Source organism: Hylaeus anthracinus, unplaced genomic scaffold (assembly GCF_026225885.1).
Source record: "Hylaeus anthracinus isolate JK02 unplaced genomic scaffold, UHH_iyHylAnth1.0_haploid 2, whole genome shotgun sequence".
NCBI lineage: Eukaryota > Metazoa > Arthropoda > Insecta > Hymenoptera > Colletidae > Hylaeus > Hylaeus anthracinus.
In genome coordinates this window covers 5998257-6024517 of record NW_026534838.1, presented here as the reverse complement: position 1 = coordinate 6024517, position 26261 = coordinate 5998257, and the positions used below count along the sequence as shown (strand labels likewise).

General features: G+C 39.8%; 1 protein-coding gene across 1 annotated transcript in view; it reads left to right on the top strand.

Moving 5' to 3' along the window:
• The window catches only part of LOC128892902 (hemicentin-1-like), a 159386-nt gene that overhangs the window by 109654 nt on the left and 23471 nt on the right, over window positions 1-26261 (top strand). Inside the window, exons 4-5 of the mRNA XM_054153541.1 lie at window positions 16365-16575; window positions 17681-17734. Of these exons, the coding sequence (XP_054009516.1) occupies window positions 16365-16575; window positions 17681-17734 (265 nt within the window). The remainder of the gene's footprint in view (window positions 1-16364; window positions 16576-17680; window positions 17735-26261) is intronic.

The following is a 26261-nucleotide window of genomic DNA, read 5'->3' as shown; positions in this document are numbered from 1 at the left end:
GAAATATGACAGGAGCCATGGCTGACCTAGACAGTCCGTTTCCACTGGAAATTGCTTCCCACTTCTAATAGTGTATTTCCAGAATTTTTTGCAAAAAATCCACCAAGGCGATTAATTTGAAATTATAATTAAAAATTTTAGAATATATTTACAACACTTTGACATTTTTTAATAATGTAAAAACCAAGTCTATTATTCATAGCCAGCGCTGTTTGTTGCCAAACATTTTTGTTATTAAATTCATTCCGCTTTCGCGACCAAATCAAATTCTCCGAAATATTCCAGTCAAAGGGTGGAAGTACGAGTCCGACATCTGATGGCCGACTCGCACATTCCACCACTACTGCGGCTGATCGTCGGTTTCGTCATAGACCGTTGCCCCTGTGTCAGCATATCGCGCGGAATACTACTGACGAAATGGTAATAATGCAGGATGGCTGGGGTCGGTCGTAAAAGCTTCGAGATCCTCCTGCCGATAATCGCTTTAACCGCGCAAACGCATCGCGTGGAAGCATCTGCGTCGCCGTACGGTTTCGAACAACAACATGAAACGTTTTAATAAAAGTATCACGCGATCCCGAATGCCAAAATAGGAAAAATAAAAAGATGGCTGAGCCGCAATTGTTATTTCCGCTCGCCTTCATCCCGATTCAATTTCACCAGGACAAAGGAGCGCGGAACAACAAAGAAGATTGAACGAAAATGCCGATCAAACATTCTGATTCCTCGTAATTGGCTTATTAGAAGACGGCATGTCGTCATCCTTTAAGGAGATTTGAGGGTATCGTTTCAGGAGCAATTTTCTCAAACAGGTGTCTTCTATTGAAAAACACTTTAGTAGGGATTGCCTTTATTTAACCTTTTCTGGTATCCATAATTGGGGACACAAAATTGAAAAATTTACTTATTTGTACACATTTTATTTTATTTTTCTATTGTAATTCTAGTGCAAGTTAAACCTAAAAATTAAATTGTATTACTACAAGAAAAAAATAATTCAGGTCTGGAAGTGTCAATTGAGCAAGGATATCGTACTTTTGAAAGTCCTGCAGGTTTAATATCAAACTTAAAATGGGAACAAGTGGTTTGTGTGGAGCTCAATGACCCCACCATGTTATTAAAAAAAAAAAGCAAAGTCTGGGACGAACAATTAAAGAGAAAATAAAGAACAGAGTCACCCAGTACCTAAGTCACAAAGTAAATTAATTAAATTTGTCCTGCCCCCTTCAAACAGACGCAATAAATATATAGTAAAAAGAGCGAAGTCTGGGACAAACAATTAAGTTACAAAGTCACAAAGTAATTTAATTAAATGTGTCCTACGCTCTTCAAACAGAGGAGTAATAAAACATAGAAATCGCGACAAAGTCAACATCGGTTGGAAGTAGCAAACTAATTGGACGTGTGACTAAAATTCCGCAAGCTCCCGGCGTCAAATTCAAATTTTAAAGAGCATGGTCCTAAACCTACTCCGCACCAGTGAATAATCATAATTATAGTTTGCCCTGCACCGAACGACAGCCAAGTAAATCAGACCCCTAGCTCCGGCTCGTTCTGCATAGTTTCCTTTCCTCGGAAGTCTTCTTAATTATGCAACAGTATAGCATCCATCTCTCTCATCTCTTCTCTCTCACTCCGGTTGTTCAATCGCGTCCTGTAGCTGGAACGCAAAGGCCTATCGGTAGCTGGTTGATAAATAAAAAGGCAACGCGGTTCGCCTTTTCCTGCGCGCGCGATTCGTTTACAAAAGTCGTCTCACGGTCTCGTTCGTCGCCGGAATACGCGGAGGAAGACGAGGAAGGAAACCGTTGCTTCGCTTAATGCGCGACGATGAAGCTCGTTTCTCCGGGCGACGGCATGAAAAAAGCACGAGAGCGACACAGAGAAAGAAAATCTAACTGCCGACGCAGTTTCTTAGAGAACTAACTTCATTAGTACATCAAAGATGCCTTAGCCGGTGCATCAGAAGGAAGCTGCATCGTTGCACCGACGGGGTGGGACGGACTCGCGCAAAAAGGGAACGAGGAAGGGTAGGTAGCCGAAGAAATAAAGAAACGGTTCTTTGAAACGCGCCCGACGCGGCCACATGGAGGCGGAAGTAAGAGTATTCGGGAAAATAAAAGGTAACCGAGGAAAAAGAGACACGGAAGTGACTCGCCGGTCGCGGACGCGAAGATAATCAGGCGGAGCGTGACACGCACGAACACCTTTACAAGGAATATTTTCGTGGGCTTTTGCAAATTTTTTAGGGGACAAGTTTCTTTTCGATTATTTTGTTATCTGTTTATGGAATGGAATAATTTCATAGTTTCATTCATAAATTTTGCAATCAGGTTATGTTAGTATTACGAACATCAAAAAATGTCAAAGTATAATAAATATACTCTACAATGTCACATAAAAATTTCAAAATATTCGCACGTTTGGTTCCGTCCCAAAATATTCTGAAAATACCTCCTCAGAGGTGAGATACACTTTTCCATCCAGAAGATCTACAAATAGAGTAGATACGAATTACCAACATTAAAAAATGTCAAAGTACAGTAAATATACTCCACAATGTCACATAAAAATTTCAAAATATTCGCACGTTTGGTTCTCTCCCAAAATATTCTGAAAATACGTCCTCAGAAGTGGGAATCAGTTCGCAGTAGAAACGGTCAGCCTAAGTCAGCCATGGCTACTGATATATTCCTCGTTCCGTCTAATCGCCGAGACCACCGCAAGAAGACTCAAACATCATTCAAAATATAATCCTTGAAATTCCAAATTTCCTAACATGCAATATTTTAACCGAAAACTATTCTATTATTTAAATTAAAAATTATTTAAGAAACACCTTATTTCACTTCAACTCGAGATAAAATTCCTTCGCGAATTATTATTTCAAACAAAAACAAGAAAGTATTTGCCTCGCATTATTTCGAATTGTCATCTTTTACGTTCGTCTCAAATAAAACTCATCCAAGCTTGCTTTCCAGTGGACCCAGCCATACGTTCGATGCTGAACGCGCGAAAGAGTTTCGTGGCGCGTTTACCGGGCGGCTTGCGGACGTGAAAAACGGGACGGAGATGGGAATTTCGTCGGTTGGGCGAGCTGTCCTCCTCAAGACGCAAACAAACGGGTCAGACGAGCGACAACGACGCTTTCCGGACGGTTTAGGTGGCTGAACGCCGTGCATAGTATAGCTGCTGGTCGGGCAAATGGAGGGCACGACGGGCCACGCGTGCATCCCCGTCGCGACTGCTGCATTTTGCATACTGATGAGTCCACTTTCGAGCCACTTCGCCTCCCATTTCCTTTCTTCGGCGTTCCCTGCGTCGCTTTCCTTGACTCCTGCGGATCCTACGTCTCGTCGACGTTACGCAACCGCGTAATGATCCATCCCCCCCAGAGTAATGGAAGCGTTTCCCTACGGAGATTTTCATCGTCCAGAAATCAGAATCTCGGAGGTGGTAGTAGCGACCGCAATTGTAAATTATAATCCGTAACTCCATCATTGAACCTTTCAGACCTGAATTATTTTTATTTGCTTCGACTAATGTAATTTAATTTCTAGAGTAACTTGGATTAAAATTACTGTGGAAAAAAAGAAAATAAAAATTTCAATAGTGTCGGTAATTTCTTAATTTTGTGCAACTGTGGCCGCCAGATCTAAAAGGGTTAATTTTGGGAGGGTTGTTGTATCATTAGGTTCTAGTCATGGGACCTCAGTATCCATTCATGGACGAGGAAAAGGCTGGAAAATTAAGTAGAATCGTTTGTACCATAGTCATCAGCCTCTGTTTGGACTCTCGAATTTGAAATCGCTGGGAAAAATTAATACACGCCTTAAGGAGGAGTGGCGCGGCGAGATTGCGCTGCTGAGATGATAAATTCATGGCCTAGATGCCGGCGTTACTCGCGGCGGGATAATTCGCGCGAAATGGCGCGCATCAGGAGGAACGGAATTGTAGGCGATGATAGCGGTGATAATTCGCGGACATTTCGAGTGTCGTTCTCCAAGCGTCACCCCTTCGCGATGTCGAGGTCAAAATTTGGCTCATTTCGTATTCCATTCTTTGCCTTCGGTGATCGTTAACCCTCTGTCACTGTGGTCAGCAATTATTCCTGACGATAAGCCAAATTTTACTCACAATATTTTATTTGCACAATCTGTGGGTTAAATGTGCTTCCACATTAATAATTAATTCAACATTGATGAAATTGTAGTGATTTCTGAATTGTATGAATTCTAGTACTACATTACAAATTTTATTTTTATTTTTAAAGGAAAGCTATTCCAATTTAAATTTGTTTCACAAAACCCTGTGTAAGCAGCCTCAAACTATAATAATATTTGACACGATTCGTGCTGTACCGAAAGTTACCGGAACCGTCAATTTGTCCTTAACCCCTAATATCGTGCTCAGCGTCGCGAAAGTTACAATGCCATCATGCGTTCGAAATTGTTTCGCAATGGATTCGAATCGCAATCTAAAACGCGACATCGAGGGAAAGAATTTCAATTTCAAATTTTCTTCGGAAAACATTCCCGTCCAGTAGCTTCTGTGCGTTTCAACTTACGAAGGAAGGGTCTGTTTGGTTTCACGGGGGAAAATACGGAGAATATGCATTTCACGAAAAAGTCGGTCGAGAGTCAACAATAGGAAGCAAGCTTGGGTAAACTGACCCGCGAGATGCAGTTGTAAGACTTGTTTGATATGTTCTGTTAGAAGGTGGAGGGGAGGATGTGGAAATTGTAAGTAAAAAGTCAACTCTCGATGTTTTCTAACAAATACGTGTTCAGGAATAAAATATAAAATTGAAACGTGGAAAAAATGATACAGCTGTAACGCACTTTGCCAGATGCACTTTTCTTGGAATTAAACTCGTATAGAACTTGGGAATGTTGCACTCGAGACTAAAGCTACTTTTGACTGGTCCTATTGCGATACTCGGTTGCTGTCTTCCCTGAGAATCTTCGCGAAGTGTTCAACGCCAATTTCCACGAAACTTTGCACGTTTGTAAAGGTAGCGAATATAGGGAACCATAATTTCTCTTGGAATTCAAATTTATACGGTTGAAATAAACTTTAAAATTTAGTTGAGTAATTTCTGACAGTAGCTGTCCATATGTATGGCATGTTTTATTTCTTATATTCTTTTATCTGATAATAGAAAAATTAAAGTCTATAATTCTTTGTAGAATCTTCTAACATATTCTTTCAATAATTATTAAATAAAAAGTCTCTGTGCCTCCTCTAATTTTCAAGAAAATATCGAAAGAGTGCACCTGGTGGAAAATCTCTTTCTATAATCAAGACTTGTGATATTAAACTAAAAACACGTAATCCTTGTTTTCAACAGCTTCGCATCATCGTTTTCGCTTCGTGAAAATTGTTCTCTGCTCCTCTGGCTTGTGCGTTGATGCGTTGAAAATACAATTTGCCAGCGTCTGTCCACATAGTGCATCATTTTCGTAGAAAGCTCCCGTACTCCACTGCGCCAGGCTTCCACCCTCGAACACCGTCGGGGAAGTTAATTGAATCGGCCGCGATACGTCGAATCATAATTCGATGCTCCTGGAGCGGCCAAGCCGATGTACTCCGAGATAACTTCGAGTTAGTCAGCGATCCTATTGTATGCGACAAAAGGGAACGCGACAAAGCCCGTGGGTACGGGTTTCAGTCTCCGTCCGTCCAGGAGAAAGGCGTAAAGAAAGCCAAACACGAATAAGAAGGACGGCCTTGCAGGAGGAGAAGATGGACGCTGGAAAAATAATTGGGGAGCATTCCCGTTTCGAACCATGGTGTCTATCGTGAAATAAACATGGTGTGAGTGTGAATTATGCGAAGTATCCAGTTTTATCCTATTCTAATCGAGAGAATTATTTTGTAGTGAAAGGGATTAAATTGACCTTGAGTGACAGTTTTTTTGAGGACAGCAATATTGAATATTATTAATGCACATACTGTCTGAGTAAGTTTGGTGTATATTTTTGAGGAGGCGGAAATATTGAATACCCTCAATGTATATACTGTCTGAGTAAGTTTGCTGTAGTTTTTGGTGAAGACAGCAATATTGAATACTATTAATGCACATACTGTCTGAGTAAGTTTGATGTATATTTATGAGGAGGCGGAAATATTGAATACCGTTAATGTATATACTGTCTGAGTAGGTTTGGGGTAGTTTTTGGCGTGGACAGCAATATTGAATACTGTTAATGCACATACCGTCTGAGTAAGTTTGGTGTATTTTCTAAAGAACGTGAAAATATTGAATACCGTCAATGCAAATACTGTCTGAGTAAGTTTGGTGTAGTTTTTGGTGAAGACAGCAATATTGAATACTATTAATGCACATACTGTCTGAGTAAGTTCAGTGCATATTTTGGAGGAGTCGGAAATATTGAATACCGTCAATGTATATACTGTCTCAGTAAGTTTGCGATAGTTCTCGAGCATCGAAAAGACGTTAATTGTCTAATCTGGTCTCAATGAACCCAACGCAAACAATGAATCCATTCTACCAGAAGAACTCTACCCTAATCATAATAAATTATTTAACATCCGCCTACCCAGAAGCACCAAGTCTACCCAGAAGTCATTGCAGTTCTCGAACGACCACCGTGTATTATTCTTCAAAGATGCATTAAGGGTCGCGTTCGGCCATCGTCGCCTGGAAAATGAATTTCCCCCTACCCCTTTTTTCCCTTCCACGTACTTAGTTTTCTCACTTTCGCGGCCCGTCGGACGTAACGAACGACCACTGGCCGGCTTTAAATTACGCAGAGGGGTTTGGGGGCGCACGGTTAATCGAACGGCATTACCGTCTCGGCCGAAGCAACGTGTAACGGAAGAAAGGTAATCGACGAAAGCTCAGTGACCCAGGGATCGTTGTTGGTCACCGATTAGTTTAGGTTAGCCGAGGTCAGGTTTATGCCGCGCACCGCGTTTGCCACCCCTGCGGCGTCGATACGACGGCTGTTCCCGCCCTTTCTCTCTCTATCTCTCTTTCTCTGCGCGCATTACGTCGCGTCGCTGCAAAAAATACCTCCGATCGCAAGTTTCCTCGATGATCGGTTAAAATTTTCTCCGTTTACAAAGGATTGATCGCGATACGTATCCCGAGCCCGGTATCGGGGTGTGTTTCAACGACAAGTGTGTCCCTATTGGGAGGGAACCACCGAGTCTGGGAGGGAACCGTCAAATTGTTCGATAGATTGGTGGAACGTTCCACTGGGTCGGTCTTTCTGCCTCCAGTGGCGACCATAGATATCGCAACGCTTGAAAAATATCAATGTTTTTGGATTCAAAGCGCGAGCGAGCTCTGCGACCGTCTGTTTTTCTGAGTACTGAAAGGGTTGGTATATAGCTAATTCCAAAAGTATTTACATTACACCAATTGCTTATTTTAAAATTACATGATATATTTTTAGGAAATTTGGAATCTGTATAAACTGCATGAATAAGGAACCTAGCAGCTGTGGGTGTCTTTTTCTGTAATAATGTTTTGGCTGGATCTGATAAATATATTTATAATAAAACAAAATAATATAACAATCAGTCGAGAAGTATGCTAAGATTAAACCATATTGTTGTTGCAACTATTTACGTTGTCGACAATAGGTTCCAATCAAGACTTCTTCGTCTTTGAATTCACCCATGGACAGTTGCATAAAAACAATCTTTTCATAAAGAAAAATCAGATCAGATTATATGCAATCAATAAAATCACCGCGGAGGCAAGTTATTAAGTCCCGAAGAAACAAGAACGGCACAAGAGAAAAGGGAAACGAATTTTAATGGAAAAGACTTGAAAATTACAGACGTTCGCTGTTGCAAATTTATTTTCAAACGGATGTCGGCGTCCCAAGCGCGATTCAATTTACCTTCAATCCTTTTAATCGAATTCTTCTCCCGGAAATGGAAAAGATTTCGAACACGTTTTTGCGCCGCACTTTTTTTTTTCACCGCTGAACGCATCGAAGTTTCGCCCACGAACGTATGAATAAGAATCCACCGGTTTGCGATTCGCTCGCGCATGTCCGAGTGAAAACGAATCCACCCACCTCCGCTGACCCCGCGGACAGACATTTCGATGCCCAGAATAATCGATGGCGGGTTAATTATTCGAACATCGACGTATTCGAAAGCGTCGTGGTTGTCAAAGAGTTAAAAAAATCACGGCCCTTTCCTGTCCTTCGCCCTCCTCCCTTCGCGTAATCCACCCTCGACGGATAGACGGGTCTGTGTATGTCGTTCCTCCCGTCGCAGGCACAATTTTTCCGCGAACGATACTCGACTTTTCTCGATAAACGAAATCGGATTAAAAAACGGACGGGCAAGCATTTTCGGTCGATGCAAAAATCACCCCCACCACACGGGTTCGCTTTGTCTCCACCGCAGCAATGTTGGAGCACTTTGGCTAGGTCGTTTCGTGGTTAAACATTCTTACTATTAAAAGTATACTGTACATAAAGTATTAAATATTAAACGTTAATTATTAAATTTACTATTAAAATGTTATTAGGTATTATTGGAATAAAATACGAAAATATAAAAGGATAGTAAGTCAGTGATTATTGTTTGATGATGTACTTTTGTATTTCTGAGGCTGAACATTATTACTATTAAAACATTACTACTTACGATGAAAGCAAAATATGAAGATATAAAAGGATAATAAATCAAGAAGTAAGAAAATAACGTATGTAATTTATTGAAACTTTGAGAACATTTTACACATATATTCAAGTAAATATTGCAATATTTTAGAAGTTTTTCCTCGGTAAATGTGGAAGATATCAACCTCGGAGGTCACCGATATCAAACATAGCTGTTTTGTGTACATTCTAGAGGCCACAGTTTTCATTTAAAACTAACAGAGATTTAAATTTATTTTTAAGACATGTCTCTCTTCAATATGAACCTAAATTCCCACCTAAAAAATTCAAAATTGCATTATATCTTTCCCCTTAAATTCTCCCACTCGTTAATAACATACAATAATCTGTCCAATTCCACAGCCTCTCCAAAGTGTCCGAGTCCTTTCCCTTAAATTTTCCCGGTAATAAAATAAAACAATTCCCTCGTGGGTGGATATCGGCGTTAGAGACATAACGAGAAGAGAATCCGTGCGCCGCGTGTGGCTGATTTATACAATAATAACGTAAGCAGCACACGGTGGAGCGTAATGGTTCACGGCGTTACGGCGAAGGTCATAACGTTAGGGGTGAGAAGAATGTATGGCGTGGCGAGACCGGTGTATCACGGCATTTGGTCGTATGCCAGTTTACTCGAGTATACGTCGGATGGCACCGAAATAGAACTGGCTTTGAGGTCGCTGGTGGAGAGGAGCGGGAAAGCGGAAAAGACGGAAAAAGAGTCGCGGGCTTCCTCCACGGTTGCCCGTGTGTTTCGCGTGTGTATGTGTGTTTGTGTGTGCAGGCGTGTGTTTGCGTGGCGTAGAGTCGTCGCGGCGGGGAGACAAAAGGATGGCAATATACGGTGCCGGCATAACCGCTTTCATCTGCTACGTCGACACAGTCTGCCGGATAAAAATGCAGCTCCTACCAAGTCGTTTCGCCGCAACCTTACGAGCCTCGCTGCTCGTTCCACGTGTCCTCCTCGAGCAGCTACGTTATGCGCGCCATTCCGACGCTCGCGCCAGCAGACCAAAGCGACCACCCTTTCTGGAGGGGTGAAGATCGAGCGTATACACGCGACACGACTCGTTGTCGAGTGTTTCTTAAATTAGACGCTTCCGCGTAAGAGCGCCGCGACCGACCTGGAAAATTTTGGATTCCCTCGGAAACCACTGACCGTGGACCGTGTAACGTCTGTTGTCTGTCGGCGAAATGAATTTCGCGGAGGGAATCATTTTTTTTGTCTTTGTATTATACTCTTGGCTAGCGCGATTGGTTTCGGGCGACTGCAATTTATTTAAGGGTGGTTTTGAGAATGGATTGCGAGGTTTGGGGGATGATTAGTCTGATTGATTCAAGACTGACGATATTATTTTTAACTTCAAAACTAGGTTGGAGTGACTTTACATTTATTTTGCATCTTTAAGGGTGGTTTTGAGAATTCTTGTGAGGTTTAGGGGATGACCAGCCTGATTGATTCAAGACTAACGATATTACTTTTAGATTACCTTCAAGAACAGTTTGGAGTGACTTTATATTTATTCTGCAAGTTTAAGAGAGTTTTTCAGAATTCTTGTGAGGTTTAGGGGATGATCAGTCTGATTGATTCAAGACTGACGATATTATTTTTATCTTCAAAACTAGTTTGGAGGGTCTTTATGTTTACTTTGCAACTTTAAGAGTGTTTTTCAGAATTCTTGTGAGGTTTAGGGGATGATTAGTCTGATTGGTTCAAGCTAGTTGGTTCAAGATATTATTTTTAGATTACCTCCAAGACAAATTTGGAGTGTGTTTATATTTATTTTGGAAGCCTGGTTAGCTAGAAAACAGAGAACGAATTCGTAGTTTCTTGTTATTTGCATTTATTATTGCTTGTTGATAGTGGGACTTCAAAGAATACGTATAAGGGAATAGGCATAATAATTAATATAAGGGAGGCTTTATACAATGTATCCTATTAATACCAGCTATAATAGAAGATATTATTTTTATATTACTTCAAAGATAAATTTAGAGTGTCTTTATGGCATGTTCAATTGCAAAAGAAAATTATCCTATCAAAAGCAAAGTATCCAGTAGCTTCTGAATTCTACGAATATTTAAAAAAGTTATAATAAAATAGTGCATAGCAGCATCCTACCAAGTGGAATTAAAAAAGAAAAGTACAGTATCAAAATCAAATTATCCCCTAGCTACTGAATTCTATTTACTCATAGTTTAATGTTTCATAACTTTAATGGCCTAAAAATAATTCATAGCATTTTAAAAAATCAAGTGCAATTGAAAAAGAAAAGTACAGTCTCAAAATCAAATTATCCCCTAGCTACTGAATTCTATTTACTCATAGTTTAATGTTTCATAACTTTGATGGCCTAAAAATAATTCATAGCATTCTAAAGAACCAAGTGCAATTGCAAAAGAAAATGACAGTATCAAAATCAAATTATCCACTAGCTACCGAGTTCTACTTTCTCTCACCAAATCTCTCCGATCTTGACACCGCTAACGATTCTTAATAATTTTCCACTGGCATCGCGTTATCAATTACCGGCGCAATTATCTCGTCCTTTCAACCAGATTAGCGCCACCGATAGAATGCCACACAGTTTCGTTTGAAACTAATCACCCGACTGCCACAATAGAGACTTCGACAGGCTCGCAGCTTACCAAGTCTGTTCTCGATCGATATGGAACTCGTCAGGCTACGCCTGGGCCCGTCAATGAACACCCGCGCTGATCTTGAGGCAAGTTTCCCGACAGCGATTCAGAACGCTAACGTATAACGCTAGCTTATCGGAAGCGTTACGGTTGCCCGGCGTCGATTTAATTACCGATTAATCCCAACTCCTTTTGTCCCCCTTTGAATAACGTTTCGCGCCCGCTCCGACAGACACGGTTCCCCGTATCACCCCGGCTCTCTTAATAACGACGATAAATCCACAGCTGGCAGAATGCGTCGTAGGCAGCGGTGTCTCTTTTTCTTCGCCGGCGTGGAGGATTATTGCACCCTCCCGCTCGAACGAAATGTCGCAGACCCGCCTCGATTCCTACGATATTATTAAAAATCACGGCGCCGCGGCCGATCGCAATTTAGATTCCGCGTCTTTCCCGCCGCTGTACTCTCTTGCAACAAATCATCCGCGATCGTTCCCTCTCGCTCTCGTGCCCCACTCGCGAAACGACCGACGGGAAAATAGTAACTGGATGCAGATCGGAAATGACTGCGAACCGATAACCGGATATCAAATATCCCGCCGTTTGGGCCGCCGGGCGACGAAAAAATACGACCTATCCGATAAGTCCAACTAACCATATTCGACTGACGGCTGAACCGTGTCTCTTCACTCTACAGTTCTCGTTCCAGGGTTGCCTTGGCGATCACTTTGGATCCAGCATAAATTTTCGCACGGATCCTCCAGAAAGCTGAATTGCAAACGCTTTGAAATTCGTGCAATAATTTTTTACATTTTTAAATTGTCTGGTACGGTTGGTTTATAACATTGCGTTGTCCAGAACGTTTGTAGAAATTTTTGGGAGAAATTCAAAGGCGCAGAATCTCCTTTATTTTGTAAGGTAATTATTGAAGGTAATTTAAGGTAATTTGGTAATTATTAGACGAGCTAAGGGTGTACAACTCGAGTGCTGCTATTTTTAACCGACTTCGAAAAAGAGGAAATTAATCAATTTGACATGTATATATATATTTTTTTTCTAAGGGTAAACTAAAATTCATATAACCACATCATTAGCGTACAGATGAAATTAAAACATCCTCATTACTTACTAGTATCGACGAAAGAAATTGCAAAATCCTCAGCCACATCGTGCATACCAATTCAACATTGAATTTAATCGAACGAAATTGCTATACTCGTCTCGGAATAACGTATTTTCGAAGTGAAACTTTAATGGGACTTCCATGAAAAATACGATCATAATCGCGGTGCAATTATCAGCGAAATGCCACTCTGTCGCCCCGGCGCTAAATGTTCGTCAACCCTTAAGGTCGTGGGGGAAATATTAATCCTAACGAGGAAGGTGGCTCGCCTTTTTGAAGAGTTGCAGCTGTCGGTAGTGTGCGCACTCGTCTCTGCGAGGATCGCGCAAACCTTTGCTCATTACATGAACGAAAGTCTGAAAGGGAATGGATTAACAGAGGGAATTATGCATGCGCTGGAGCAGCTTGACGCAAACGTGTTTTTAAACTTGGCTTTCAGCGAATCGTCGCCTCGCCGATGTGTTGGTCTATTACTCCCGCGACGGTCAATATTTTCTTGCAATTACGTCGATTACTTTCGCGGTGCAAATACCAATTTTCTTTATTAGACTGCGCGTTGTTTTTCGGAGAGTTTTGATCCGGCGAACGGGCTCGATATTGAAGCTTCGCGAATTCGAGCGTTCTTGTAATATTTTATTTCTAATCGAGGGGTGTGTAATTTTTGGGAAATTAAGAAAAACTTTATAAAATTCAGATTTTTTAAATTTCCCTTCTTTTTTTTCATATTATAGCATAGGTACCTAAGTATGAAATTATTATAGGATTCCATCTTTCGTTTTCAAAGTCGTGGAAGGGAGGATTAATGTTTGGAGCTGGCTCCTTATTGCACTCTGTTCTAAAAAACACCTGAAATTTAAGAGATTTTTAAAAATTTTCTTCCAAACACATGTTTATTTTATTCTTAAAATACAGAATACGGAAAACCGTAAAATTAGTGCAAAATTCATTCTTCTTCCTCTTCTTCCTGAATTTTAAAAATCCGGGATTATGTTTTAACCTCCAAACCATTAAAAAAATAGAACTGTCTACGTATTACAGTACACCACCTCAATTTTGAACGTTTATGATGTAATCCTCAAATAGAGTGTCGGTTGTGTACTAAAGCTATGGGTTCGATATTAAAGCTTCACGAATTCGATATTAAAATATTTTATTTCTAAATGTGAACGTTTATGGTGCAATATTATTAAAGCTTTACGAATTAAAACGTTCTTGAAATATTTCATTCCTAAGTTTGACCGTTTATGGGATAATTCTTAATATCTCAATGGGGCTTTCGAATAGTATGCGGACAATCGTTAACACCAGAAACGAATTTCTCAAATTAGTAAAGATATCGGTAGTAGCCAAGAAGTATAACATGTTAAATAAATTATAATTAAATTGTAATCATTGACGTCGCCCCTAATAATTAATTACAGACTCATATTTTCTACTCCTCGCGTAAAATATAATACCTAAATTCTCACCTAAAGTAAAAGCAAGATCGATGACTTCGTTCCCACGCGAGCTCAAGGAAGATAAACAGAATGGCGCGTCGATCAAGCTCGAAACGCATTCGCGAAACGACCCTTAAAGCAAACTCTGGCCGAGAAATTAAGGATTAAATTCTTTGTCGTAAAGAGTCGAGGGTAGAGAAAACTCATAAGGATTGATGAATCAAGCTACGAAGAGAGCAGGAAATAGTTCGCCCGTCGAGGAACTCGTGAATTTAACTGAATAATCAGTAAACTCCCATTACCCGCCTCCTTCTCGTACCCCCGGAGGCGGAGGGGCGCGGAATAGGGATTAATTATTTAGCCCGGAGCAATAAGATATGTCAAAGGTGCCTCTAACTGCGGAACACGGGGCCGCCGGCCAGGGGTTCGTTTGCTGCGTTTTATTAATGGAGCTTGCCAGTGACATAAGAAAATCGCGATTTTATTCCCCGCTCCAAGAAAGAATAATTGCCCCGTATATTAACCGTACCGGCGTTTAAATTACTCCACGAATTGTTACAACGATAAAAATAGTTTAACCCGGCCCGCTGACCAGGCGCGGCCGCGTCTAATAAAATTATAACCGCATAAACGCGAAACCCGTCGGCCCGAGGCGGAGTTCTGGTTCGTCGGATGATAAAATGAGTTATTTTCAAGAGTGTGTGTTTCGAATATAAATTGCCGCGCGACAGTCGAATTAAGCGTCGCGATTTATTACCGAACAAGGAATTGAACAAGTTTTTTCCCGACTAAACGAGGAATTCAACGAGTTATCCAAATAGTAAAAATATTCAAATTTATGCGAGTTAGACGCGTCGTGCACGGTGCACGAGTTAAACATGTTGCGGCAGGTATAACGTGTAATAAATGAAGGGTCTTCCGGGATTGCATAATAAAACGTGTGACGGTTTTTAGTGGCGTTCTTTTGTCGCGTATAGAATTCTCTTCAAAAGGATATAACTTTTTTAAGCCTCCATGTACCGTCATAAAATTTTAATGACGCAACTTCGGAATCATATGGCTTTGGAAAATGCAATCAATAAATGGATCGATTTCTCGTTCAAACAACCGCAACTCCGCCTTAAGCCCTCGACTTGGAACCCTGGAACAACAGTTCTTATGAAATTAACCGTGCACGTGTTTCAAAATTTACCATACAGTGTTTTCTTACGCTGGGATTTGATAGCTCTGTAGATCCACTTAGTATACAGCAAGTACATTAATTAATTTGTTGTAGAATTCAATTCTTGATGTGCATAATTGCTCAACGGAATCATGAATTTATGAGTGTATAGGTAACCGAGAAATAATTTTCATAAAAATATTAAATGAAATTTTTTTGACTGGAAGGTGGTTAATTCAAAGATTAATTAAGGAATTAATATTTAAGTGACGGAGAAATAATTTCGCTCCAAGAATAAAATAAAATTCTTTGACTGGAAGGTGGTTATCTCAAACGTTCTGTAAGGAATTAATATTTAAGTGACCAAGAAATAATTTTCGTAGAAATATTAAATGAAATTCTTTGACTGTAAGGTGGTTAATTCAAACATTAATTAACGAATTAATATTTAGGTGACCAAGAAATAATTTTGCTCCAAGAATAAAATAAAATTCTTTGACTGGAAGGTTGTCAAACATTAATTACCGAATTAATATTTAAACGACCAAGAAATAATGTTGCTCCACCATGTCAACAAATTTTTCACTTTTCCTACTTCTTCCCCCTCCGCGGTAATCATCGCGCATTGCTCCATTAAATTCCACCATCGTCACTCACGCCCCCCTCGCCCTTCAAGGTAACGACGTCATAACGCGTTACTGTGTTATGCATTACGTCCCTCGTAACACGGGTGTAAAGTAGCGATGGCGGGAGGGAAATAAGTCGTAACAGAGCGCTGATTTACGGAGCGCGAGTGTGCATTCCTACGTCTTGGGATTTAAGGGGAGGATCGCATCTGTAGTCGTACATATCGAACCAGCCTAAATGACTCCGTGCTGACGAATGCACGTCATTAGTGAGGAAATTTTACGCTCGGAACAGTCTCGCGTATCGCGCGATTGGCGGCATTTCTTTTCCCTAAATTGCAGCGAAATTTCAGCGGACTTCTAGATGACAGCAATAACGGGACTTTTATTTCTCCAATTTTTTCCGTTATTTATGTGTATAATTATTAGAAGCATGTTCTATTGAAGTAAATTTTGTACAGTGAAAGACTTCATTTATTCTTCTTATCAATGATTTTATTTGAAAATCAAAGCGAACCATAATATAACTTGCTGTAAGAAATCACAGTAACTTCTGTGAGTTTAATTATTTAATATTTTTAACAGTGCAGCAAAATAGCAAGAATTACTTATCACTGTAAAATTTTAAGTTTAATATTGTAAAGTATTTGTACGTCTTCGGAGAGGTTCGCAAGGTAATTACATTACATCTGTCGTAATTCCAACATCGACCGCGCGTGCTTTCAGGTGTCCTGGATGAGAAGCAAGGACCTCCACATCCTCACGTCCGGGAACACGCCGTTCAGCTCGGACGCGAGGTTCGGGCCACAGCACACACCAGGAAGCGATGCATGGACCCTCAGGCTGGACAACGCGAGGAAGGGAGACTCGGGCAAGTACGAATGCCAGGTGAACACCGAGCCCAAGATGATGTATGCTGTCCAGCTCTCCGTGCGAGGTAATTACTATTTCTCCGGTCTCCTTTATTTAAATCCACCCACTAAATTGAATGACCCTTAAGCTGTACTTCGTTTAATAACTTTAATAATCACCGCTCGCTGAGAGTACCCGGTGTACAGAGTGATTCCTAATTGTATCTCCATATTCCAGAAAATGAAACAAGGGTCGGTGGCCTTTAACGTCGAGAGAGGTTACTTACACATTTCAACAAAAGTGGGGTAACTTCACCTGTACGAGTAATTCACCCCTATTTCTTTTGGTTACGTCTTTCATTTTAAACACATTCTCATTTATTTCTTTATTTTGAAACGGATGGTCTAGGAATCTTATTTTTTTTTTTAGGCAGTGTTCACTTGAAGATGATAACTTGTGATGAATTTTTAAATGAAATAAGAAATACATTCGCTATTAAAATTATTTAAATTCTCAAACAAGAACAATCTTACAATTCTCAAGTGTAAAAAAAATTGATCAATGTCCATTTGCATTGACAATTAAAATTATCACTCGAATATGTTAACTTGTGATCAATTTCTAAGTAGACTAAAAAAAAACATTTATTATTAAAATGAAGTAAATCCACAAACAAGAACAATCTTACATTTCTTAAGTGTAAAGAAAAAATTCATCAATATCCATTTGCATCGACAGCAACTGTCAGTTAAATCACCACTCTAACACGTTAATTTGAGATCAATTTCTAAGTAGAATAAAAAAAAAAAACATTCACAATTAAAATGAAATAAATCCACAAGGACAAGCTTACAAGAATAATCTTTCTTAAATGTAAACAAAAAAAAGTGTAATGGTAGTCAACTGCATCTCGCGATAATTTTAAAATCCTCGATGAACTTCCTCCTTAATAATAAAACAATTCTGCAATATCTCGAATCAAAGATGAACTTGCACTACTTCCACGATAAACGCCTGACGTAATAAAGTCATCTCGTCGTCAAGATTCCGGACACGGTCGCGAAGCGTGTAGGAAATAAATGTCGAGGTTCCTCGGGCAATTTGAATAGTTATTTATCTGTGGGGGCAGTTCGGCGACCGTGTATGACAAATTGCGTTTTGATGACCGCCTATTGCACTTTTGCTTTTAGATCCCGACAAGCCGGAGGGATACGACGAGCCGCATTCTCAACAGACGCGTATAAGTAAGTGCACATCACGGAGACCAAGGTTTATTTCTGGCTGGTAGTACATTGCTACCAGCACTTTCCTTAGCTTCATTGTAGCTCGCCTTTGCCGACGTTGGTTGCTACCCGACTCGGGATAAATTTAACTACCTGACAATCGAATTGGAGGTTCAGGGAGGACCACGGTGGCCGTGAAAGAGAGGCATTTACAGAAATTGTTTAAGGAGAAAGTATTCTATGAATTGTTTTCAAACCTTGTGTCTCAATGAAAGTTTAAATAATTATAAATATAAACAGACAGGTCTGCAAAATTAATCCTCCATGAGAAATAATTCGAACCAGTTCATTCTATTTCAACATCTGTTTGGAACAGACCAGATATTTCCATAAATTCCAACTTGAAATCAAGTAGCCATCTTTCTTAAATTTTTCAGGCATGACTCCATACTCTATGGAAACCTTGTCAATAATTTATAAACAATATATACTTCAGTTTGCAACTCCCAAAAATTCTACGATTTTCCTTCACAAAATTCACCGCGATATTCTCGAAACAATCTTTCGAAGGAAAAGCAAGAAAAATGAACTTTTTACAAAATTGCGCAACGTTATCCCCCTTTCAGCTGCGCGAAAGGGAGGGCCGATAAAATTTAAGCCCTCCGAATCGAGTGAAAAATACCGCGCGCAAACTAAACAACTCCGTGACTCTGTATTTTTATAGGTTCCAGGGATGATTAAAAAATGTTTTCAATCAAAATCTAGCGATGGATTGTCGTTCATTCCCGGCGTTTTATTGCAAATTTTTCCACGCGTACCGACAGCGCGCAGAGATATACGTAGCATACATACGTCAGCAATGCAATCAAAACTTCATCGAAAGTTTTTTCCGTGCCAGCTACTCACGGGAATTAATTCCGCCTTTTTCGCCGCCACGCTCGCCCCGCAGCTTTTTGCCTCTTACACACGCGCGGTTAGCCGATGATCATAATGAAATCGCGGCCGAGAACATTATCGCGTAATTGGAATCCCTCTCTATATAAGTCTGCGAGCCATAACCCGGGTGAAACTTAGTGGCTTAGTTTTTTATCGGTGTTATGTAAATTGTTGACGATTTAATCGTTGCCTCTAACAGGTCATTATTAACGATATGTTATACACATTCTATTCTATTCTATTCTGTAATAATTGAAAGTAAATTGAAAATACAGCGAGCCACGAAAATAAAAAATTTGACGTTGAATAACTTTGGTCTTTGAATGAATTAATATCCTGATTGCCAAATACTAATCTTCAAATCACCTTGTTTTTTTCTTTGCATATTATTTTATTGGGAAAGACTCACGGATATTCTGTAATAATCGAGAGCAAATTAAAATTACAGCAAGCCTCGAAATTAAAAAAATTGACATTGAAAACCTTGGTCTTTAAATTAAATAATATTCTAATTGTCAAATTCTAATCTTTGATTCACCTTTTTTTGTATAATTTTCGTTATGTTTCCTGGGTGTAAAATCGCACGCATTCTTTTCAAAAATTTCTACAAAAAATATATGACATTTTCGCTCCCTTTGACGATATTAACAATTCTCGTGCGTGAATAATCATCGCATTTATATCACAAATTTTTTAATGTAATTCCAGTTGTCCAAGCTGGGTGATTTATATTAGCTACCTACTATTTGATACTATTGCCCAGCAAGTTCGGAATATTATCTAATATAATAAACCGTAATTTTAACGTTCCTCGTGTAATTTGTTTTCAAAGCGTGGGCGACAAGTATTTTTTAGCATCGTTCGCACGATTTTATATTTATAAATACGCAATGTTAATGGAGATTGATGTATTTCCCTTGCACGGAAGAGGATGTAGTGACACCTTTATACACCGTTGGCCCGTTAAAAAATCACCCGACAGACGCTTTTTATTCCTCCGCCGGATCCAGCCGACATCAATCACTTAAGGATAAGTGCGCTTCCTCGCTGGCTTTGACGGCCGGGATCTGTCGTCGATTCTTCTTGCAGCGTCCTTCTAGACGCTTCATAATTCTTTCCAAGTTCCATCATTTCATCCTCGAGACGCGAGATTTCTGGACCGTTTCTTTATTGCTTCTAACTCCGGCTGAAAGTCTTTCAGGCCCTCGTCGAACAGTCACGAAATTACTAACGATATTATGTCGACGTGGAAGTAACCAGGGGCGCCTCCACTGGAAATATGGGGGATGCGTAATCGATTTACCTTAGGAGTCGATTTTAGTGAAAGGTGAAAATGGATTACGTGATGCAAATTACAAATTTCTTTCGGTCACTAATATTTCATTTTTATTGTGGTGTTCTTTTAATAGAGAACTCTATTGATAAAAAAAAAATTACATACATTTTTAACGAGGAGCTTTAAATTATATTAAGAGAAAAAGAATTTATAGGAAATTTGTATGTCCAAGAAACTGCAAAATACAAACGATATACAAGAATATAAAAAAGATTAAAAGTTCATGTTATAATATTTGCAGAATAAAATTAATTCCTGTTTAGGCTCAATTTTTGTAGGTACGTTCGCGAAGATTTCATTTTGAATAAAGATCCGCAGTCTAATAATGAGTAATCAATTTATTTTAAGAATCAGCTTTAATGAAAAGTGAAAATCGATTATGTGATGCAGATTACAAATTTCTTTGAGTCGCTAATATTTAATTTTTATTTTGATGTTCTTCTTACAGAGAACTCTAATGATAAGAAAAAATATTAATACAGTCTTAACAAGGGGCTTTAAGTTATATTAAAAGAAAAGGAAGTTAATTTTGCTGTAGGGGATCCGTCTAGAATTTTTCATTACCGAAAGGGGCCCTCAAAAATTTTTCCTTAATAAAGAAGTCCAAGTCCATGGAAGGTTGAACTTTGAGTATCCCTGTTCTAGCGAATCTAGGACGAAATGACATAGTACTTTAGTCCTGGGAAACCAAGGATATTACTTCTTTTACATAAAATCTTAACTGACACGAAGAGCAATAAATTTAATTAAACAGAGCAGCTTATTTTATTTAAAGCAAAAACCAAAATTCACTTATACTTGACAAAAATTAGGAAAGTCTATGTCGATTTTTGGCAAGTGGTCCACGTTCTGAATACATCAGAATAATTGAAAACAAATAACATGTATACATCCCAAAAAGGTGGAAAGGTGTGGAACAAAATGTAGTTCACTAAATATATGTAGGTATATCAAAATTCAAATATGCCTTAGAATTATTCTTAAAAATTGCCACGAACTTTCTGGACAACCCAATGCACAATAAATCTCAATGAATTATGCAGCCACCATCGTTGATCACCATTCTTTCCCATTTATCAGCCAGATTAAATATATAGAAGGTTCTTTAGAGCATAATTATTTATCACCTATAATTAAAGTTATTCATGAATCCCAATCGATATAAAAAAAGGACACAAAGTGGCCCAATTTCAGCAACTCCTCCAAATTCCCTTAAACTCGTCCCGACGCCTAGGAGCCCGATAGATAATCGCCAAAGTTCCACGATGGGCGAAAGAGCGCGGAAAAACAGGCTGCCGCGTCGTGTACAGTAATAACAGCATAACGTAATATTTCGTCGCGGAGAAATGCAGTTCCCGTGGGATTAATTCAAGTCTAATAGGATTATCCTTAATCCCGGTAGTCCTGGAAAACCTCCTCCGTCCTGTGGTCTTTTTCCTCGTCACCTCGGGTCCGCGGACGCAACGGTGTCTCCGAGGGCACGGTCGAAGACAACGTTGCGTTAAACGAGTCCCGCGACCGTGCTCCACCCCCGTTGAATAATGTATGCTTGTCCCGGCATTATCGCGGACTATGGAATATCCAACGCGCACGCTCCCATGGCCCATTGTTTGTCCCCTTTCGCTCGTAATGAATTATTAGGCCGGGCGTCCTTGTCTCGAGAACGCGACGTCGGACCCCTCTCTCGTTTGTTCGCACTTCAAACTCCAATTTCCGGGACGCTGGATCTCGCTACCCCCGGACCGACCGAGCAGCTTTCCACTTTTTCCACTCTTTTCTCGCCTTTCTCCCGCGGCGTCGACGTCGACGACCGTCTTCGTACCGCCCCGGTGAAAATAGGTCGCGTTTTAATATAGCGGCGAGACTTAAGGCTCGACCCCGCGGTAAGTGAATCGTAATTGTGATCCCTTTGGGGCGTCGCTCGACCTCTGACCCCCTCGACCGGAGGATTTTCTCACTTTTTTCGTGTACCTCGGACTTTCCCCGTCTTTCACGCGACACCTCGACGTTTCTCACTGCATCGTCAGGGGTGGCTGGGAATCGAGGGATTCTTAGTCGTGTTTGTTTTGATTCGAAGAATTTATATTTAATGTTTCTGAGATGGAGCTTTGGGATTTTTGTGGAATAACAAAATATGAAAACGAAGTCGTTTAATTGTTATCGCGTGTATTTTTATGTGAAATGAATAAATGGGATGCACCATTTGAAATTGATTCATTTTAGCAGACAGTAAATTATATTTATTTACAAACAAAATTCATGTTCAAGTTTTTGCGAAAATATTTTCTTTGTACAATTTTTGGTTAGACCTGTAACGTTTTATTTTTATTTTATTAGTAGTAATGAAAGTGTAAAATATTTTTAGTCTTGTGTAAATATTGCATGAACGTTAAAATAAAATTGACAGAAATATACATTTTTTTTTAGAATCATGCACATTTGTTTAAAATTGTCTGGCATTTCTCGGATACGTATAATAATTTCATCTGGCACTCAAAGGGTTAAAGAACGAAATTCAAAGGACACCTATGGGAAACCATTTATAAGTCAATGATGATGCTCGAGAAATATAAACAGTGTTTGCCATTCGAATAATAGATACCATTATAGTAATAAATCATTTCAACAGTCACCAGGATGTCCATCTACAGAATATCAAAATATCAGAATATGTTAAAAAGTAATTGTGATGTATATACATGGTGTCCTAGAATTAATGTAAGAACTGAAGATGGGAGATAGCTGCGACGATTCTGAACAACAATTTCCTTAACAGAAATGTTGGATGATGCTTCGTTTTTGAATTATTAACGAAAAATCACTGACCAATCGCAGCGTACAAGTAGCGCGCGCTCAACTGACAACGCCGCGACCTTGCATGGTCAGCCAATCCTGGCTCGAGCCTATGTTCTCGCGGCTGAGCGCGCGCTACTCGTGCGCTGTGATTGGTCGACAGTTTTTCCTTAATAATTCAAAAACGACGCACCATCCGAAATTTTTGCAAAGGAAACTATGGTTCAGAATCGTCTCAGCTACGCCCCCGTATATCTACAAATATAATGACACGTATTCAAGCACACAAAATACCTAGAAAATATTAATACAAAGAGGAACAGAAGAGTGGTTCGTATCGCGGTCGACAACGATACCGCTCCTCTGCTGTATCCTCAATAACAGCCAGGAAAGCAAGAATTCCTCCTGTTCTATTTAATTTCGCAAAAGGAATCGTCCTATTCTGCCATCCCTCGCCCACCTTGGCTAGCGAAAGGAAATCAAACGGTAGATACGAAATATTGACGTCGTTCATCGGTTCAAAGAAAGCGGGGAAGAGCGAGAAGAGGAAGAAGTCGCGCGGTTCAATTTCAAGCGCGAACTGGAGCGGACGAAACGCTTTTACGGCGACAGAAGAACGCGTCGTTTCACGGCGACACGCATATTAAACGAGTACTTGGCCCGACCCTCTAAATTAAAAACGTACGGACTCGACTATACGTCCCGCTGCCATTTTCTTTTTCGTCGTTTCACCGCGAAATACGTTCCCTTTCGCGGCGTTCGCATTAATTAAAATTATTGCGTAACATTAACCCCGCGATGACCTCGGGAGTATCTACTCTCCTCTCCCTCCTCCACCATCCCCCTCCCCTCACTTCGGTGTTACTTATAACTAGACCGCGGAACGTATGGTAAACGTACGAAGAATTTATGAATGTATGCATTTATGCAGAGTGTGATATTAATATTTGCAGAAATAATTTCGGAAACTGGGTTTGAGTTTCGTATTAGCGCTAACCATAAGTGAATTAATTTTGTGTACAAATATGAACATGAATTATAACGTGTTTACGTAATAATTTGTTCCTATTCTGGAATGACGCGAGGCAAGGTTGCATTTCTTAATTAATTTGTTGCTCTTGGTAGATGGATACTTTCCATTTCATAGTGGTAACACATACAGTCAGTATACCCTTTATGTTTATTGATGAAATTTGTCTAAATCAAATAAGTTTGATCTTTCTAAATAAATGTTTCATTACAACTATGCACTCCAAACCATTTCGACTACTTTTGGACCATTTTTGATTTGGCTGTAATTTTTTTACATTATAGTACCCCACTAAATACCTTTTTGTGGATTTTTTCAGATTATTGTACTGAACCAAAAGAAAACATAACGAATTTAAAAAAAAAAACGTTGTTTTTTCCTCAAATATCTATAACTCTGCTAAAAATTGACCGAATTAGACGTCTTTTTTTTTTAAAATGTGCGTACTTGAATGAACTTTACGAAAAAAATACAAATCAAATTTCGTCTCGTATATAATTTCTTAATTTTTCCAGAAACAAATTTAAATTTTTCAAATTCAGACACTTTTTATTTTCTCCTTCTTCTTTCTCCTTTTTTTTTTAATTGAAAATCATTTTTTAATACCTAATAATCCTCCCAATTCAAATCTGATACAAATCTCGATGAAAATAAGACACGAAGTGATTCCAACAGACAAACGCGACGGATACCATCAGAAACCCTTTGCTCCCAGCAAGAGGTTGCGCGCCCGTCTGGATATTAAACCGAAGAACGGATTACGTCAATTACGAAGTATTCGCGATACGTCAAGTCGACTGATGCTGTCAATTAAAAAGTTGCGAAAATTTCGTTCCCCGTGGCACGGTCGATCGTTCCCGCCGCTCCCTGAACTTCCGTCGGTAATATTTCTACCGGCGAGCTGTAATTAATTCGCCTCGAGGGGTGTTTTAATCAGCGGAGCCAAAGGAACGAAACCCCCGTTCGTCTAATGAAGTCATCGTGTAACCAAGGAATCTCCATTGATCGCGCCGATTCGCGAAACTTGACCCCGCGTACGCTCGCTAACGAATCCACTTTTCGAACTACGGAAACGTAAAATGGATTTACTGCTTTCTGTCGCGCGGGTGTTCTACGCCGTTGTAATTACTCGCCGGACCCTTGACGCCACGAGCTGCTTAACGTCGCTTCGGGCATCCGGCTGTAATTTATTTATTCGTGTCGCCGAGCTCGGTAGAAACACTTCTTAGAACGCGGAGCATTAGTCCGCTCGCTCCGGATACGGATAGGTTCTTGCGGTAGCGAAATACCCTTTGAGACGTTTCGCGTTTCGTTGTTCCGAACGTACACGGATGGGCGGAATGCATTATTTATTATGTAAGAGCATCGACGTGAATCTACAGGGTAGGTTAGTGGAAGATAGATTTGGTAATGGAAGGAACAAAAGATCGGGAAGAATAGAAAGAATATATCAATGACGATATAGGAAAGTAAGAGGATTCTAAATAAATGTAGAAAATATTGGAAGAAATTTTATCTCAGGTTTCTTAGTTTCTTTGAATTTTCTGATTGCTGATTTCACCATTTTATTCCTTTTTCCATTTGTTCCTTTAGGGACGCAGGACCGCAAGGGTTAATGAAGATTCTCTCAAACCTCAGCTGACTATCGGTAACCTTCCATACTACAATCTTCGACTGCACTTTACTTTGGCGAACCTAAAATTTAATAATTTTTGTTACATAATCCTGTAGATTTTGTCGCGAAAAATCGGAAAATGCTAATTTTAAGGCGTGGAATCTACTGGTTCAGAAGTTATGAGCAGTTGTAGACATACCTTTTCGGTAAAACAGTTTCTAGTTGGTGGTGGACTACAACTTTTATATTGCTATAACTACTTTTGATATATATATTTCGAATTATCGGAATTGGTTCGGGCTTATTTTTACGCGGAGGAGAGGTAAAAAGGTTCACCTTTAACTGCTCATAACTTCCGAACCAGTGGATTCCTCGCTTTGAAACTAGCATTTTCGGATACTACTCGCCGAAATCTATAGAATTATATAAAAAAGAACCTAAAAATCTTAGGTCCGCCAAAGTACATTTTAACTATTAATATACACCATAAATTATTACTACGCAACTTCAACTACTATTCCAAACCACTCGTTTCTACTCATAAATGGAGTTTTACGCTCGAATAATCCGAAGTAATCTTCGGAAATTTATCGAGAGAAACTGCTCACCTCCAGCGAGGTTTCCAGAGAGTACGACCGGTAAATCGAGAGATCGGTCGTTATTTTCTTTTACCATGTTCATCAATGATTCACCAATGAGTGTTCAACACAGACACGCACCCACACTCGCGTCGTGTATCTCTGTTCGGCCAAAAGGGTGTGTTTGGTTCGGGCGATCACGTACTGGGAGCTGATGCTGATTCGAGCTACTTCAAACAGTTCGGTTTGACTTTTGGAAG